Source organism: Ambystoma mexicanum, chromosome 12, assembly GCF_040938575.1.
Source record: "Ambystoma mexicanum isolate Mex_15411 chromosome 12, UKY_AmexF1_1, whole genome shotgun sequence".
NCBI classification, from domain to species: Eukaryota; Metazoa; Chordata; class Amphibia; order Caudata; family Ambystomatidae; genus Ambystoma; species Ambystoma mexicanum.
The window spans coordinates 19,566,395-19,585,828 of record NC_090936.1 but is presented as its reverse complement, the minus strand read 5'-3'; the positions used below and the strand labels follow the sequence as shown (position 1 = coordinate 19,585,828).

Genomic DNA, 19,434 nt, shown 5'->3' with positions numbered 1-19,434 from the left:
AGATGTGAACCTGTTGGTGAGGTAGCTGGGGGCTTGGTTCGCAATACTTTTATGTGTGAGTGCCAGAGCTTTAAGGGATATTCTTTGGGTAACTGAGAGCCAACGGAGGTTTTGTCTGTGTTCTGAGATGTGTGAGGTCCTAGTAATGTTAAGGGCCGCTCTAATAGCATTATTTTGGATAATTTGGAGTTTTCTGATATTGCATAGGTTGGTACCTAGATAAAGGGCATTGCAATAGTCAATTCTGGAAAGGACAAGGGTCCTGGCTAGGGTAGTGCAGTTAGCTGGAGACAGAAAGGGGCGACAGGCTCTGATGAGCTTACATGTGTAGGATGCGGCTGAGGAGACTGCATTGGTTTGTCTAGATAAGGAGAGGGTGGAATCAAGGTATATACCTAGTGTTTTGGTATCCTTAACCACTTTGATGGGGTTACCATCGATGGTAAAGGATTTGAATGAGGAGTCAAGTTTACTGAGTTTATGGGGTGAGCCTAAGATGAGGAGCTCAGTCTTCTCATCGTTTAGGCACAGTTCATGTTGCACCATCCAGGCTTGGATGACTTGATAAATGGCGTTGATAGCTAGGGAGTCAGTTTTGTAATCGCCAGTAAGGGGATTAAGTATTTGGGTGTCGTCAGCGTAATTAGTGTACGTGATGCCCATGCGGTCCAGTATGTCAAATAGAGGTTTTGTGAAGACATTGTAAAGTGTTGGGGACACACATGATCCTTGGGGGATTCCACATGTGACAGGGGAAGGTTCAGTAGTGGCTGTGGGGGAGAAGACCCTCATGGATCTGTTGTCCAGGAAGGAGGTAATCCAGGTAGTAGCTTTCTCAGAGAAGTTAGCAGCAGTGTTGATGTGGTGGCAGAGGATTTGGTGATTGACTAAATCAAATGCTGCGGAAAGGTCTAGTAAGAGCGCCAATTTACCCTTGTCTTCCATTTGCGTTTTTAAGTCTAACAGTGCAGTTTCAGTGCCGTGGCGAGGGCGGAAGCCCGTTGGTTTCAAGATAATCTTGGATCTGCAAGTATGCCGCTCAATCAAGAATTTTTGAAGAAATTGGCCTGTAATTGGTGGGAATGTTAGCGTTCAGGGTGGGTTTTTTCAGGAGCGGAATAACCCAGGCATCCTTGAGGTTGTCCGGGACGATCCCCGTCCTGAAAGAGGAGTTTGTGCGAGGTGATGATGAAAGGTGCCAGGTTGTGTGAGGCCTCCGTGATAATAGTGGCTGGGCAGGAGTCAATTAGAGGGCTTAAGGCTGTTGATGATGTGTTCAACTTCCGAGGTGGAGAGAGATGAGAAGCAGAATGGTTGCAAGGATGCAATAGTGGGTTTGTGGTTGTCCTGAGGCGCAAACTGAAATAAGTGAGTGCAGGCTGTTTTTTTTTTCCCGTTAATTTTAGTTTGGAGCATGGTAATTTTGCCCAGGAGAGCCTCTTAGATGTTAGTGCACCAAGTGGTGTCTTTGGAACAGGTGTCTGGGGGAGGGGCGGGAGATTTCAATTCCTTTAGAATTCTGAAGAGCTCCTTGGTGTTCGATTGGGCAAGTTCAATACGTTTATTGTACGTCTCTTTTTTTGGCAGACAGTATGGCTTCTTTATAGTTAAACGTCGCTAATACCATACTTGCTTTATTAGATTCAGTCGGGTGGCTTCTCCAGCGAGTTTCGAGGGCCCTTTCCTTGCGTAAGGTTCTCAGCTGTGGCGTGAACCAGGAATTGAGGTGAGCCCGGGGTTTAGGTTTACGTAGTTTGGAAGGAGCAATGAGATCTAATGCTTTTAACATAGTCTGATTATAAGAGTCTACCAAGACAGTAGGATCCGAACATGTCGAAGCAAGATCATTGAGGGCAGGGAGGATGAGTGGGATAAGTTTGGCGCAGGTTATGTTGCGCTTGTTCCTAGTGAGTGTGGCAGGTGCTATGTTAGGGGTGGAATGGAAGGTTTTAGTGGGTATGCTAAAGGTGATAAGATGGTGGTCAGTCCAAGCACAAGGTACATTGGAGTCGACCTTTAAGGTCAGCAATCCAGTCTAGGATTCTGCCCTTAAGAGTGAGTAGGTGCGGTAACATGTTGTGTGAGGCCTAGATTGAGTAGTAAGCTATTGACATCATGGGCAGGTGCATCCTTCGGGTCAAGGAGGCCTAAGTTGAAATCACCTAGTAAGATGATTTGAGAAGTGGTCTTGGTGTTTTCGGATAGTGTGTGGGCGAGGTCCTCAGTGAAGGTGGATAAGGGGCCAGGGGGTCGGTATATAATGTGGATAGTAATAGTCTGGTTGGAGGAGACGGCACGCTTAGCTGTGAGGGATTCTGCTGATTTAAATTGGCCGGGAATGGAGAGACAGAGGTTTAGAGCTGTTTTGTGCATAATGGCGATACCTCCTCCTTTAGTTTGGGCAGTGTTGCAGTCACCTCTGATGATGGTGTAGCCTTCAGGGATAGCAAGGGATAGCAGGGGTCCTGAGGCCGCATGGAGCCAGGTTTCAGTGACGTCTCTAAAGTCCAAATCATGAGTAGTGATAAGATCAGCCATGTCAAGGGCATGGGCAGTGAGAGACCTGGAATTGATCAGAGCTGCTTTGATACTTGTTGACGGTTGTGTCGTGGGCGGTGAGGTATATAAATCAGGGGTGGAGGCCAGCGAGGGTGTGTCTAGGGAGGGGGTGGGAGTATGGTGGTGGGTGGCAGGTGTGAACTTGATGTCAGAGGGTTTGATGTACTGGGCAGTGATAGGGCGATGATAGGCGCGGTGTGACAGTCCGGACCCAAGTCTAAGGTTTCTCCATGATATAACGCAAGGTTGGTTGGGTGTGGGTTTCCTGGTGAAGTGTTGTAGCCAGAGCTCAGGATTGTTGAGGTAAGGGTTAGTTAGTGGGGCTTCCATGGTTAAGTGAACAGGGAATAGTTCGTGAATGTTGTCACGGTTGTCGCTAAGACGTTGTACGTGCACAGGAAGGCACGTGTTAAATATTTGTTGAGATTCACAGAAAGATGTCGGGACGATGTGGTTGCAGTTCAGTGGTGGTGAAGCTATGGGGGTATTCAGACAAAATAATGCTGAGTCAAGATGTACTGCGAAGTTTAGTAAGAGACAAGTTGAAGGTACGTGAGAGCTGCACTCTGGAGATGCATAATAGCGGAGAGTGGGGAGCGAGTTATCAGTTACTCAGTATGCGAGCACCTGGTAGGTAAGAGTGCGATGCATTGTCAATAGGCAATGCAATGGGCAACATAGCAATTATGGGCAGTCAGTCAGAAAGCGTTCTACTGGCACGTGGCCATACGATGCAGTGAGGGATTCACAAGGGTAATGCAAAACAAGTGACCCTAGCAGGTAATGCAATATATGGGGTTCACAAGGTGCTGCAACAGGCCAAACCATACAGTAAAGGGTTCACAGGGTGCAGACCATGACAGTGCAGTGCAGTAAATCGCAATACAATGCGGGTTCATAGGTAATGCAGTACAGAAGAGCATAACGTAGGATGCAGTGATGAGTTTACAGGGTACTGCACAAGGTCGCATCCGAGCAAGGAAGGAAGGCGCAGCCTCAGAATGCAATCAATGAGCCAAAAACACGGAAATGCAATGTCGGGACCAGAGGATTTATGATGTGTGTAATTAAATTATTCAATTGAATGAAGCTTCTGTGTCTGTATAACATGATTTATAAAAAGCTCTATGAAGAACTGTGTAGAATAGTAATGTGAAAGATCATGATGCGCTTTCCCCTCCACGAGGAAATTTGGAATATAAATTTGAGCTTCAAAGGATCCGTTGTTCTTCCAGGTAGTGCTCTGTGGAGGATCTGCTCGGATCCCAAAGCTACAGCAGTTGATTAAAGATCTTTTCCCAGACGTGGAATTGCTGAACACCATACCTCCAGATGAGGTCATTCCCATCGGTGCCGCCATTGAAGCTGGCCTTTTGCTTGGAAAGGATAGCCTCTCGCTGGAAGAGGAAACGCTACCTATGGAGTGTTCTGCAAGAGATATATTAGTTAAGGTGAGTTCACATTTTCACATTGTTTTGTGATTGTCCTAATTTATGTACCTACTCACTCACTGGTTATCTTTCCCCTTTAATTGGCTTCTTTATGGAATAAGTCTGCTTTGTATGCTCTGATTATGTATCCATATTCTACGGTCCTTTGATCGGAGTACTGTGCCTTTGGGGGATGTACCTTTACTGGTGCATTGCACCCCAAAAGGAGATCTGCGAACGGTTTTAATGGCCAACACCAGAGTTATGTCAAAATCATAAAAGCATGATAAAAACAAATCACTTAGACAGTGCTTGGAACCTTGAAATGAGCATTGTCCAGTTGGAACTCTGGCTAAGGAAGTCCCTGAAAATGTAACAATCACCCAAGCGTTGCTGGGCCTAAACGAATGGTAAAAGCCTGCCAGCCCAAACATAGGCAGGGCTGTCACTGGCCATGTCTGCACCCCGACGAGGGGGGGGTTGCTATTTGCATGCCGGGGTGCAAATAGTTTGTTTTTAATTACTTTTGGGGAGATGGGCTCTGCATATTGTGCGAGCCCATCTTCTGAAGAAGAAAAAAAAGACATTTGCTACCATTGGAAAAGGGAGTCAGTCCCGTTTCCATTTTGATGGCGTCCGTGGGCGGGAGGAGCGCAGGGACCGGAGAACAAAGTTCCAGTCTGGCAGTTAAGTGTAGAGGAAGTTAGTGGGTAGGGGAAAGGAAGCGGGATCACTTTGGGGATGGCAGGGGGTGGGGAAGTGAGGCAGCAACAGGGAGAGGTTCCTTGTTGTCTCCCCACAATCAAGATGGCGCCACCCAGGGAAGGGCCTGGTGTGGCTGGAAAGAGTGGCTGGTACAGTGTATTCTCGCCCTCTCTTCCAGCCACGTGATTGGTTGAGCGCCCTTCCCCAGGTGCATATTGATGCAGAAAGTTGAAATTGAAACAGACCATATAGCAATGGTTAAGGCCCCCTTCTCTCCTATGGCTTACCACCAATTGCCCACTAACATTTGAATGTTGTAGTGATGTGTGTTTTAACTACCCGAGCTGATGAGATTCTTATCACCCTGTTAGGGAGAATTCTCAGAAATGTGCTAATTCCTCTCTACCTTAGAGACCCCAAGCTCTTTTGCTGAATTTTGGGACTTTGTACTTTTTAATTCGATGTGTTTTCTGTGTTTTGGTTTTTGGAGTCTGACAAACTTCATAGGCATCTTTTTCCATTGTGACAAACGGCACCTTCAGTGAAGTGGCACAGGGAAGTCTTTCAGATTAACCAAAGGTTTAAATACCTTCCCTTGGATAAACTACTGTTTCCAAGAGCAGTGACTTCACTTATATTTTTAACTTTCTAGACCCAGCATCCACTGTCTTACAATAGGGTGCTGGAGAGGTTACTTGGTATCCCCTTTGTCTAGCTTCTCATGTAACATTCTTATGTTACCCTTTCTGCGATTAGTGGCTGGTGGCAGTGGTTTACTTTTTACTACCAGTGTGTTTTTACCGCAGGCTGCGTTCACAGCTGCAGTAAAGCACCCTTGGGTGCTATTTTTGTCAAAATGGCCCCGGTCTTCTTTTTTTTGCCGTTTCTCTGTGGAAAGGTTCTTCTTGAGATTTACTCTGCGTGCCAAACCAGGTTTGGTCCCTTTGTTAGTTTTGTCTTTGGCGGTATTCACAAGTGAAGCCCACCTTTGGCTCCAGAGTGTCTGGCAGGGGCAGGAAGAACTCCCTGTACTTAATCCCCTTGATTACAGAAATGCACACAAAGGTGATTGGCTGGCTGGCTGTCTGGCAAGGGCAGTCACCCTGCTGTTTGACTGGCAGCTAGGCTGGAATGAATCGGAGAAACCTGCATAAAAGGCAAGGCTTTTTGTCTTGGAAGGCACAGTCGAACCTGGATGAAGGAATCCGCAGAAGAACTTGGAAGAGACGCCTGCTGCAACTCCTGGACCGTTAATTTGCTCGGGGAAGCCCTGCTGCTGTGCTGAAGCTCCGAATTCGCCTCGACTAGAGAAGCCCTGCAAGGACGACTTCTCCTCTCGAGTTGGTGGGACCAATCAACTCCAAAGCGAACTCATCTGGACATCCTCTCAGAGCTGGCTGTACTTCTGCTGCTGTTGGAACCGAAGTGCCAGGGAGAGGAGCTCCAGATTGGGTGCATCACTTTTAAGTCAGACCCGAGCTGCAGTAAGATCCTCCGGACTCCCAGGAAGCAGGACTGACCAAGCCTGAGCCACCTCAACAGGGTGCTGCACCCCAGATGCGAGGAAAGTCTGAAGTGGTAGCCAAGAATTGCAGTTGTGCTATTTGCTGAGACGCGAAGAGCTGAAACTGCAAAGTGCTGCTGAATTGTAGTTTGTCCTTTACTGCTGACCGTCCTCCCTCTGGTCCCCACGTCTGAGACCCAGGAACAACGGGAACTGCAGAACTGCACAGGAACAGAAGCTAGCTGGAACCATTCAGTCTAACCAAAGGTACTGTACAATCTAAGAGAATTTACCTCTTGTCCTGTAGCCTTACTTGTTCTCAGTTGAAACTTGTCTTGTTGCTTTTGTAGAGTTGCTTACAGCTTTACTCCTCAGAAGCCTAAACAGCTTGTGGCCCTACATTGATTCCATTTTTTTCTAGCTACAAAGACTTCTAAAACATTGTGCAAGATGTTTACTTACCTGCAAGAAGTGCTTAAGCTCACCTAGATTTTTGTCCAATGGACATTGGCGTGCGTGGCTCCCTGAATGACTCTTCTTCCCTCTGACTGTGTGTTTTACCTTCCTTCCAGGAAAGGGGTAACTTGCTTTGCATTGGGGGGGGTTTCAAAAGTGCTTACCTGCTTTAGAATATTTGTGTGATCTCTTGTTTTATTCTGATAACCTTTTCTTTGAAACCAATCTCAGTATTGCTATAAATGTATCATTGATATATTAATGTCCACAGTGTCCTATATATTTGTCACCTGAGGGTGTAGGAAGTGTCTGTGTGCCATCCCAAATGGGTACTTGCTAATGTAGAGAAACTAAGAGTGTGTATTTTGGGGTGTATTTGTTTGTCAATATTATATTTCCCCTTCTGCAGAAGGCTTATTCAATCTGACTGTTAAATGAATGAATAACTGTTTATTCAAGAAACCTTGAGTGTACGTGTTTATTTGGATACTTGTCACTGTGAACCTCTGTGCAACTGCCCTACTGTTCGCTTTGACACCTCTTGAGATAAGCCTGGCTGCTCAGTCACACTACCATAGTACAGACTCATACCGAAGGTTGGGTTCCTATTGCCAGGCTGCCAAGGTTGTGTAGTGCACCCCAAGGGTACTGCACAAAATCTTGCCTAAAGCAGTACATCATCTTCACATGAACAAATACTCCCATATATTTGGTAAGGCTCTAGGTGGACCTCCAGAGACAAGATCCCCCTCAAAATCTCCTCACCAGAGTGCAGGAGCGAAGAATCGAGGCGGATTATCCAGGCGGTAAACGTTCATCCTTGGAAAGCGTGAAAAGGTGCCAGAACTGCAAACCAACATTGGAGCACAAAGGATCCTTTGCTGCAAGTTCTTTCTCCGTGCAGCATCCCTCCCAGAGTCCCTCCTTTCATCCCCATGACCAAGGAACATGAGACCGGATCCATTGCGGTTGCACCGTGAAAGAATCCAGCTGTATCTTCTTCATCACTCCTCAGGTACTGTGGGACTCATGGTGGTACATAAATCGAGTCAATCTGTCGCCCTTTTTTTGATGCTGGAGTGCTGAAATCTTTTTGGCCCACAAAAGCATCTTACTTGTAATTGAAGAATCCCCTGTAACTCTGCTTTACCTTCATTTGACTTTGACGAACTCGTGTCTAGATGGAGATGAACTGCTAAAGCCTTGTGTCCTTTCAAAAGTAATACAAGTCTCTTAAAGTATTGCCCTGCTATTGTTGGTGTGGTTTAACCTTTTTATTTCTACAACAGAACGTTTTCTGAGTTGCTATAACAAGTGATTTTACTTACCATTGGACTATGTTCATGATCTGTATATTTCCCTGCTATTGATTTAGTCACATGAAGTATTGCTTATGTTTTCTAGTGTGTTGATTAGTTAAAATAGTATTACTTGCCTGAATAACCTTACCTTGTGTATATTAAATAAATATCTATTTTACTTTGGGGCTATGTATTTGCTGAGTTTATTTGTACATACTAACAGCTCATATCTCCTTCCCAAGATGAGCCTGGCTGCTCTGCCATACTCCCAAAACCTTTAGTGCAGATGCATTCTAGAAGTTGGGGCCTGTATACCAAGGGATAGTTTTATTTTATAATCAATGTAATATTTGTGCATTTATGAAAGACAATGTTCAGTAAATAAAATTGTGTTTACCTTTTAAATACATTTCTGTAGTCTTGACTATATCTCCTGAATTCCCGTGTAACGCCCCATTTTCTGTGGGAAGGCGATGTAGAACTTTATAAATTGATATCACCCCCTGTACTCAAGAATCTGAAGATTGCCTCAGAGGATGTGGGTTGGAGGCCATCCACTCTTGGATGAATCCAGAAAAGATCAAAGGGTGTAGACCGGACACTCTTGTGATGCTGGTTTAGTTTTACAGCCAAAATTGATACGTTAATTACACACCGAGAATTTGCTGCCAGATGCTGGGTACAATTCGAAGCAATCGTATATGGAAAATACCAACTCTAAAGAAAGATAGTTACAGGTAAGTAACTTGGGTTCCTTTTCACGAACACCAAGTCAGTCATGGAAATTGATGACTACAAAGATGATTCTTCTTTCTCGTTTACCAGGAAGTAGATGAATGTGGAGCCAACAAATTCACAGTACTATTACCGTCTGGCACTCCCTTGCCAGCACGACGGCAACACACGTTGCATGCACCTGGAAGCATTTCGTCTGTCTGTCTAGAGCTGTACGAATCCACTGGGAAAAACTCTGTAACTGAAGAATATAAATTTGCACAGGTGAGCCTGCAGCTGCCCTGCAGCAATATGCAATCACGCACTTTATTTTCATTGTTGAAATTACAACTCTAGTCTTGCAAGCAACATGTTAAGAATACCCTCTGTAGCTTTCTGATTTTCTTCGCTCCTCACAGGTTTTTGAAGCACCATCCATATATTTTAGGGGGCTGGGGGAATTTACATGCGATTAAAAGGGGAGAGTCCATGATATAAATGAAAATATCTGGTATTAAGTGAAATGGTCTTTTTCATTTTTCCGAGCATGAAAAAGACCTGATTTAGAAAAACCGCTCTGAGAACCCTCCGAGCGGTCGTTCTTAATCTTAACTGTCACGCCCCTGCCACACACGAGTGCGTGCAGGGGCTGACAGGCTGACCGGGACGGGCAGCGGAAGACAGGCTAAAGGGAAGTGTTTGTGTGTATGATAGGGGTGTTAGAGATCTTTTTGGACTATATACCCAAGGTAGTGGGCAGAGCCTATGGTAGGAGGAGGCAGAAGCAAGAGGCGAGGAAGACCAGTGCCAGTTTCAGTGAAGCAAGGTCTAAGGTAGATATTGGGGACCTTGGGAAGGGCAGGTATAAGACCTTCAACGACTCAGGCCTGCGGGACATGGGTCCAAAGCGCTGTGTTGCTTACCTGTCCATGACGGTCAAACAGCAGCTTCTATTACATCTTGTTGCTGAGATGAAGCAACATCTGCAAGGTTTGAAAGTTATCCCCGCCCCACTGCACCCAGAGAGGAAAAGAGGAGAGTCTTGCGAGGGACGCAAGAGACTGAGGGTGCCAGCACTCGTATTACCGCAAAATCCTTATGAACTGTTAAAGAAGTGTTTTTTTTTCATTAAGACTGACAAGCCCAGGAACAAAAGATTTTTAGTAACTTCGTGTTACTTAGCTACAGGGGAGCAATCGTTTTCATTTGTTGATAATAAAAAGACTGTGAGGAGTCTGAAATGAGAAATGAACAAGTAGAGGGTTTTCTCACAAATAGCCATTTTATTAAACAATACGGGTGAGACAAACGCCTCACCTTCCCTAACAAGGGTTTCCCCACCTGTCAAAGTAAGGCTAAAGGCAAATGGCCTTATGTACAAAGATCTCTGTCCCTCACACTCATGCATTTAACAAAATCATACAGGAACTATCTGGCTGTTCAAACTTCATGAAATAACCTTTAAATTCAAACTGAGAAATTATAAACATAAATCCTTGTAGCCATGGTTGAATCCCGTTCCCCTGGAAAAATTCAGGATATTTCAAACCAAAGTTCAAAATCAAGAAAGTTATTTTCAATAGCCAAGTTACACGCAAAGTATGGCACAAAGTTCTGTTCATTCCATAGGTCCTTCACTTGGAAATATAATTATCTTATTTTCAAATAGCATTTCTCACTCTTAAAGACAATGGCTAAAGTATCCACAAACTGCTGTTGACCGACTAAAAAGACTTTGCATACTGACTTGATGTATGAAGACAACGTAATTATTCTCTTCTCTGAAGACCAATCACTTTTCATTATATCACATTTCTTCTTCATAAGCAACACCGTTTTCTCAGGATGGTTTGACAATAGTTCACACCAGTTAATGTACAACTTTCTTTGCACCACAACCTTCTACCACATTGCAGTACTTCAATTCATCTTCTTCCTGGTCCACTCGCCTGCCAGGACTAACCACTAATCGTCCCTATCTTGGTGTACTCGCCTGCCAGGATAAAACTCCTACAACCACTACCAGTACTTTGTGGTGAGGTTTGCTTCAATATTTCTACACTTCAATCATCAAAGGAAAGTAAAATCAACAACTGCTTCATGGATAAGTCTTTTGATTTCCAACAACCACAAGGGGTTTATAAATGATAAAGTACACATTGACAATGTCTCACACTGATTTGTTTCCCCCGACAATGCAAGTTCTATTTCTCTCCACCTTGATGATTGTTACAAGGAGGGCTTCTGTTCTGCCATCTTTGGTTTTCTTTAATTGCCTTTCTTTGACTTAGGCAATGCTGGTTATAGTCTTCTTTTGCAAGTGATCTTCCGTTTTGTGAATCACATTCACTTTGTTTGAATATTGTTGCCTCTTAGCTTAGGCAATGATGGTTACAATAATCTTTAACTCAGTCTCTTTTAAGATTGCTTCAATTCAATAGTTCGATATTCAAAAGCTTTGTTTTGAGTCAGCGGTCTGTTTCGAAGCACCCCACGGTTACCTAACAAAGACCAACTCACCATTTCCATGTGTGTCTCCGCTTGACCTGCTGCTCCCGTTTCTTCTTTCGCCAGGTTTGCACTGGCGTCTGACAGCTCCGGTAACGTTCCTGTTGCTCAAGCCTCCTGTAGTTGGAGCTTTCTCTGCTTGCACCTTGGTAAATGCCACACACCGGAGCAGCATGCAGGGCCAGGAGAACTTCAACTTCTCTCCCTCTCAGGACAGCTAATTGCCTTACCGCTTCCCGTTCTCTGCATTCTACAGGACTCCAAACCCCTCTACTAGTTCCTTGATAAGGCATTCGGCTTCCAATACAGCGGCATCTGTCTCCTACTTCTTCCTCCTGCTTCTGCTGTTCTAGCCGCTTCTTCTTAATGGCCCGTACCTGGAAGGCATTTTAAATATGTAAAGGTCCCACTCAGGTGTGTCATTACAACCACTAGACTGCACACTATAGTTTTATAACTCTTAGCACCTCTTCCTCGTCTCAGTACTAAAAGCATACTTGAAGTCCATAATATTCTTAGTCATTTTAATCTCAGAATTTCTGACTTTACAATATGCCATTAATACGTTATGGTCATTAGGGAAATTATTCAGATTATTCTCCCGCTCTTCCTGACCGGAACCTCCTCTCATGTGATCCTCCCACATAATACTGCCCCCAGGGTCAGGTAGCGACTGCCTTTCCCTGGCCACACAAGAAGGGATCCAGGCCAGGGTTTCTGGATGATCCCCCTCTGGTTCATCGCAATACTCACTCAGGTGCCTGGACTCTTTGAGAATCTCAAACGGGAAACATTTTATACCCCTTAAGCAAACTTAAGGAGTAAATGAATGTGCTTATGCCAGGACAATTCTAAATAATGCCATTAATTATTTTGTTCAGAATTATATAGCAATGTTGCAAGTTATTTATGATGCGGCGTAAGAGGGCTGCCGGATGTATGTACCTTTTAATGTGTTCTATCTTGTTTCTGTTTCAGGTTATTCTGAGAGAATTAGAAAAGAAAGACGGAAAGCATGATATAATAACAGTTCTAACCATGAAAAGGTAAAAAGTTTGTAAAATAGTTATGCCTTGCAGCTGGTAATACAAACGCCCCAAAGTGTTACTTTAAACTTCTAACATGTTCAGCCTATCGAGCCCACCAGTACTTATTAATACATCTTGCTTCAAAAAATACAGTTTAATTCAGTGGTGCTTTTCATGAAACTAGATGGAAAATTGCCTACAGGAGCAGTTGTGTGTCCTTTACTGTGCCAAGCAGTTTACATGTCCTACCATTATGTTTGCTCTAGCATAAACAGCTCTTTTAAGGAAGAGCGTCCTGCTTGGAAAGCAGTTTATTGGAAATGGGAGCGATATGTACTGTAAGAGTTGTGAGGAGAAATGCATGTTCTCCTTTCTTAGTCTACCTACGTGTTATTCAAAGGTAGCTTGTAATGCAGTTATTTCATAAATATACCATTATCTGCTTTTCTTATCCTTTTTCAAATATGTTGATGATATTTTACTGGATATGTGCAAAATGTAAGTAAAAGGTCAGCAATTTTCTGATCCATATAAGTTCTGTCCAAAAACATAAAGTGAGGTGGGAGAAAACTGTTGTCAGCTAGAGAGTACATATCATTAATGTGTGTCTGATGTATGCTTCTTCTGAATTGCTAATGACAGATGTTGTGCAAATGCTCTGTAATCCAACAAAACAGCCGAGGATTATTCAGACAATGTTACATTTACAGTGGTACATAATATAATGCATGATTGTGAAAGCCTTTTTTTTTTTTTTGCTTTTCAGAGATGGATCCTTGCATGTAACTTGCACAGATGAAGGGACAGGAAAATGTGAAATGATCACGATCGAGGTCACATCTTAATGATCTAGAAGGAGCTGTGATTAACAGGTTACACGATGATGTAAAGAAAAACCTGTAGATCAGCACGTGGACTAATGGAGGAAAGCAGAAGCTCTTGTTAACTTTTTCTGAAGCCTACAGATTGCATATGTTGCCAGAAGCCATCATTTCAAATTCATTTGAGGCATTCCGATCACCACAAAACATTACATGTTTTCCTATCAAAAGGGTCTTTGGTTCTGTGAAATAAAACCATGGATTTGTTGTGTACACTTCAAATATGAAAGAAAACCACTTTCTCCTGTACAATGGTTTCTTTCATGCTGTTAATTATACATAATGGATGGAATTCAAAGGTGTATTCTTTGCATGTGTTGTTCTTTGTTTGATTTTTAAAATGCTCTCAGAAAGATGACTGGTAGACTTGTTGATGGTCCAATATCCGATTTCTAGTTCGTATATATACCTAGGCACTCCCTTTGCTCAGTGGAAAAAACCTTCTTGAGATTCCGCCAAGTCCTTGAGGCCTTAAGGGAAGCAGACACTTAGATTTTCAAACACCTCCACTGTGGAACGATCTCCTTCTGATAATGTGCAATGAGGCCAAACTTCTAGCTTTTCCTGATTCATCCATTAAAGTGCCTTGAAGCAATCCATTTAAGATGTGCGCTATCCAAGTGTTCTTATACATTTGGTATGTGTTACTATATTAAGAACAATTTATGTGGTTGTAGTTTGCATTAAAAAAGTTGGAAAAAACAAATCTTCCTCTTTACAGAAATTATGTATTTGGCAAGGTAATCATTGCTGGTTGAGGAGATCTTATAAGTTATACCATACCACGGCAAAAACAATTACCATGATGGGATTATAACGTAAAAAAAACAGCAGCTTTGTACTGCTGTTTCCTGTCTTTAGGCAAAACAGTTGGGACAATTCACAGATGCCTGAGGGGAAGACGGCTTTGTCACAATTGTATTTGTCTTGCCAAAGGTAGCATAATGAGCCCTGAAAAACTATTGTTAATTAAAACAACATATTTTCAGCATCTCAACAAGCCATGCACCTTTGAGTCCCAAACACCTCGGCATGAAGTTTTCGATTTAGTTGGGCTAATTCCACACTCACATTAAGTGAGATTTGGAAATTGTATTAAGCGAACAGTGCTTAGAACTAACAGTTGATAAAAGAATACCTACCAATCCTTATCTCTAGCAGGGGGTTTTGGGGGGAGGGGGGGAATTCCCTGCCTCAACTAAAATATCTAAGCTGAATGTCAGGATGTCTGTCAACTCGAAATGCCCACCCTCCTGTCATGAAAACCTTGCTTCTGACCCTCACACTAGCAACTATAACGAAATTATTATCGGTCTTGCCGATCCCAGGGGAATGACTCCCATCTCCTGCGTTCAAGATCCTGGTTTGTTGTAACGGTTCAAAACAGTCTTGTGTCTCACATGTCAGGGGGGAATAGCTCCCACCCCTTGCTAATAATGTTTCAAGCAATACTTCTGACGTGTTATCAAGGAGAATGACTCCCCTCCTCTGATAGTAGAGTGCCAAACACTCTGGTACTACTCCTTGGTGGGTCAGGGAAATGGCTCCCTTTTCCTGATGTATGTTTTCAGATAGCCTGGGGGGAGATTCCCTTCCCCAGACCATCTTGGACTTTACTGCGGTTTCCGGCTACCAGCAGAAGGTCTCCCCTCTCCTGGTGTCTTGCTCTCAGTTCATCACAACCAAGGGGAATGAATCCCTTCCCCTGCCTTTCTTTCCATCAGGCGTCTCACCTATAACACCCAATTCTGGTTTCCTCTTCTTTGACTTGGCCCACTTAGTTCACTTCCCTGCCAAGTACTGCCACAAGGAAGATGTTTTGTATCTCTTTCTGATATTGGGTCCCAGATCCTGGTGTCTCTTTCACCTCTTCTTTGACTTGGCCCACTTGGTTCACTACTCTGCCAAGTACTGCCACGAGGAAGATGGCTTGTAGCTTTGATATGATAAGTTATAACGCGCCTGTACACAAGTGCTTCTAGGTGCAAGATCTTTATCTGGTTTTCTATTGTTGTGGTCCTTGCCCCTTTTCTGATGGTTAGTGGGCTTGGGGCTACCCCCAACACGAGGAAGACATCCTTGGATGCAAAAGTCAAACTCTCACATTGGACCTTTCTCTGGTGTTCAGTGGTGGTTTTGGCACCATCACTGACAAAAGGAAGATTTCATCTTATACACAGTTCACTTGCTCTTGCTTTTAAGTGATGGGACTGGTGCTTGCCCCTGTTTCCCCCATGTGCCATTATTCGGTTACCCGGACCCTCTTGGGGTCCCTGCAGTAAGCCCCATCCCTCTCGTACATTCTGGGTTCTTCTCGCCAGGCTATGTTCTCTCCTGTGTCTGCACAGACCTTGCTTCTCTCTTTGGCAGCTTCTGGGTCACTGCGGCGCTCCGCCGCCTTTGGCCCCTTGCAAATTCTGTGCTTGTTATGGGCCGCGTGGTCCACCTCCTCCTGAAGGCCATGCTACTGCCTCGCCAGCTTCTTGTGTCAGACCTGCTAGTGATTCATCTTCTCCAATGGCGTCCTAGTCACCAGAGCTTTGAATTTACTGTGCTGAGCAGCTTCCACAAACACAGTTGCTCCCGGGACGGCTTTTTTGTGGTAAGTCCTGCTTTGTTTTTTAAGGTCTATACAAGTATGTTTCTTCCTGAAAGGCTAGAATGCTCTGAGTTCACAGAAGTGCTCTTTCTGCATGCATGCATCCTCTTTGTGTCAGTACCTGCCTCCCAGGTTTTCGTCTTCGTTTCAGTACTAGAGTCAATAAATGGAGTAATGCTACAATTGCAGATGGAACTGTTAGCAAGTGAAGGTTGGCTCCAAGATGGCAAAGGGTTTAGGAAGGTTGGGTCAGGGATATCGTGCCTAATTCTACCCTGGTGTTCGTCCTTCTACTTGGGAGGGGTGTCCCACCCCAGGAGATCCTTCCGCATTTTAGCACCCCCAGGGCGACTATCGGATAGTGCCCTTACCTCCCTGGCCTCATGGAAAGGGGCTCCCCCTCTGATAGAAGTGACGACATCTGATGAATCCTCACACAATGCAACCCCCGTCTTGCTGACCGCTCACACATTAGTAAAAAAGCTTGGTCTACAGTTCTGTGAAAATGTATACTGGAAATTGGATACAGATGATTCAAAGAATATTTCCATTTCAAGACCACAGGTGGGACCACTTAATGCAGGAGTTTCAAATAGGCTCCCTTCCAAGTCTGAGTTGCCCCGCCACTGTTAAACAGAGCAGGAAAACCTTTTGAAAATTGATATGTGCTGATAAAGGGTAGAATGATTGAAAAGAAACATTCTTGCTAATACAGAGTTCCCTTGATGTGTTCACTTAACCTGCCAATGTGTATACTCATTTATATGCTATATTTGTTGAAGAAAGAATGAATAATGTATAGGTTTTGTCTTTTTTGTGAACAGCATTTCCTCTTAAACAGTGGTCTGCAACCTACGACTCTCCAGTTATTTTGACTAAGAACTTACACCATTGACTAGCCAGACTAGGGCTGATGGGTACCTCTAGTCCAGCACATCTGGAGGGCCAAAGTGTGTGGACCCCTCCTCTAGAGCAATTTCTAATTCATATATGGACAATGTATAGTTTGAGTCCATGTCCAGAGAGGAGGCAGAGCAGCAGTTTACAAGTGTATTTGTTTTGTTTACTATTTGTTTAACCCTCTTCCCGTATAATGGTGGAGTTTACTCCCCTGGGCTCTCACTGTTTTGATTAAGTTCCTTCTAGGACAGGGTTCCCCAACTGTTGGCTCTCCAAATGTTTTAGACTGCAATTCCCATCATAGCTAGTTAGCATAGTCTATGGAAAGAGATTATGGGAGTCCTATTCCCAAACAAGTGGTGAGCCATAGATTGCAGAAACCCCTGTTCTAGCAGGTGGATCACCTCCATGATTGGGAACTATGTCACCAGATTCAAGCCATCTGCCTCTTGCAGTCCTCTTTCTAAAAACCAAAACTTGTGTGGCCTATAAAATACCCAATACTCCAGTTATCTTTTTCATTGGGATACTTTTGGCACCCTTCCCAATGAAATATCTCGGGGCATAAAAGGTCCCATGCCCTTTTGATGGACGTACAGATGATCTTATACTGTTTTAGGTGGAGGAAGAGGAAACCCATCTTGTCGCCCAAACATGGTGAAACTAAAACCTAAAATCAAGGTTCAGCGACTGCTGCTTTCAACAGAGAACCCAAAATGCTGCAGTGCGAATTCTCCTAGGAAAAACAAGGAGTTTCCCTGCTTTAACAAATGCGTACTTGTACCAAACCAAGCCAAAACAAATAGGATGTCTTTAATATCATCCATAGTGAGTGTTATGTCAATCTTGAAATAATTTGAACAGGTGAAGATGTTTCCTCTGCTTGTTAAGATTTTACAGACCTTCGGCTTTTCTGAAGAGACAGAAGCATGTTTGGCCATGTTCATTTCAAAGTGTTTCTAGTTGTGTAGGAATGAGGGGCCAGCTAGAAACAGAGTTTTCCTGTATTTTCTTCTGATTTTGCAGGCTTGAGTTGTATGTAAGCAGCCACATCCGAGTTCCAGGGGAACCTTTGCACCTGTTCTTCCAGATTGACTGCAAGAGCAATAGTATTGCTTTTGGAGAAGAGTCTGTCCCATGTGAACAGCTGTTCAGAACAAGTAAATTTGTTGCAACTGGCTTTCCCTCTCACCATCAACGGATAAGCAGGTAGTGGACGATGTGGACATGAGTTGGAATCATGTGCAACAGATCTGTCCAAGTGGAACAGCATGGTAAAATAGTTACATTGGAAGGCAGGAGTGGGAGGACCTGGAACAAGCCTCTACAACCGGTTCACCCAAGGGCAGCCAGACACATTGTGCAAGAACATTGAGGGTTGCCTGAAGACCTTTTCAGAAGCATTGAGCCTCTCCAACCATGGCACAAAGAGATGAAGCATGTCACCAGTGCGTTGAATAAGATCAATCCTACCACAATACATTGGGGTGCACCTAGATGTCATGAGGTTGAAGCCCTACCTTTAGACTATTGATTTGGCTGGGATGTACTGTAGACTGCAAGAAGCCTTGAAAGAACTTTAGGATTCAGCTGCAAGGTGCTCTGTCTTTATGGCAGGTATGAACCTTAGAAAAGTTTGCTAACCACCCATGGTATATGAGGTCTGATAATAATGCAACAAGAGAAATGTATCGAGCTACAGGCAAGCTTGTGGACTTTTTGATATATTTTGACCATGCTTATGGACGATCTACCCTTGAAGTCCACACCAGGGGCAGACCTTGCTTTTTCTGAGCAACTGGTCCAGTTCAGGTGGAGATGTCTACTCAAACAATAAATGCCAAGCAAACTAGGAAAATGTTGAACAAAGGTGTTGTGGTCCTGAAATGCTAGGACAGCATGTCCTCTCAACATGCAGGAAGTTTGGAGTTGCGTGGGAATCCTAGCTTCGGTCAATGTGGTGACAAGAATAATGGAACCCTAATGGGTGGAGGATGTTTTTTTCACATTTATTGAACTTGCTAAGGTGTTGGCACACTGCGATGAAACAAACCATACATTCCAACCAAATTCAGCCACCTCGTACATGGAACCTCTGTCAACACACTTTGGTTTTGGTGGCGACAATAGTTTGGTATTGTCTTCCCAAAAAGGCAAATCTGGCACTCGCCTCTCCTCAGTGCATAAATGGTGGTGTCTGTGGTGTCCAAAAAGCCAGGCATAATTGCCTGTTACAATGCTACAAAATGTGAGGTGGATATTATTGACCATCTTGGAGGGAACCACAACTCTACCCTTAAAATTAACAGGTGGCCAATTATTTTCAATATGCTGGACACTACAGCATTAGCCAGTTGTGGGTCCACACACATCCTCCGTGGAAGAGTAGAGGGCCAAATAGTAGAAGGCGCATGATCTTCAAGACTGAACTGATAGATCCCAAAGTGCAGCAAAGGGTGCAAGACACACCTTTTAGTGGTATCTTCATATTACACCATCCTCTGTCTCCACCTGTACAGATGACTCCATGTCCCCCAGAATCTCAATGTCTCTAGAGCTCTGGTCCTCTCCACGCTAGATTACTGTAACAGCATCTTCATCAACCTGCCTCTTTCTTCAATCTGTCTTCTTTACCTAATCCAGAATAGGGCTGCAAGACTTATCCTTGGCCTCAAGCCCTCAGCCATATGTCTCTAGCTCTAGAATCTCACCACTGGCCCCTGGTTGCTGCAAGGCTCAAATTCAAGACCCTTTTCATCATCCACAAGGCTGTCTGAGGCCTGGGGCCACGCTACCTGCAACTCTCCCTCACCAAATACTCTCCTTCCAGATCCCTTTGATACTCTGGC

At 44.1% G+C, this 19,434-nt stretch overlaps 1 protein-coding gene across 1 annotated transcript in view; it reads left to right on the top strand.

Moving 5' to 3' along the window:
- HSPA14 (heat shock protein family A (Hsp70) member 14) overlaps positions 1-13,388 on the top strand; it is a 71,758-nt gene extending 58,370 nt beyond the window's left edge. Inside the window, exons 11-14 of the mRNA XM_069627836.1 lie at positions 3,795-4,010; positions 8,781-8,954; positions 12,156-12,223; positions 12,972-13,388. Coding sequence (XP_069483937.1) covers positions 3,795-4,010; positions 8,781-8,954; positions 12,156-12,223; positions 12,972-13,050 — 537 coding nt within the window. The 3' untranslated portion in view covers positions 13,051-13,388. The remainder of the gene's footprint in view (positions 1-3,794; positions 4,011-8,780; positions 8,955-12,155; positions 12,224-12,971) is intronic.
- The last annotated feature ends 6,046 nt before the right edge of the window (positions 13,389-19,434 follow it).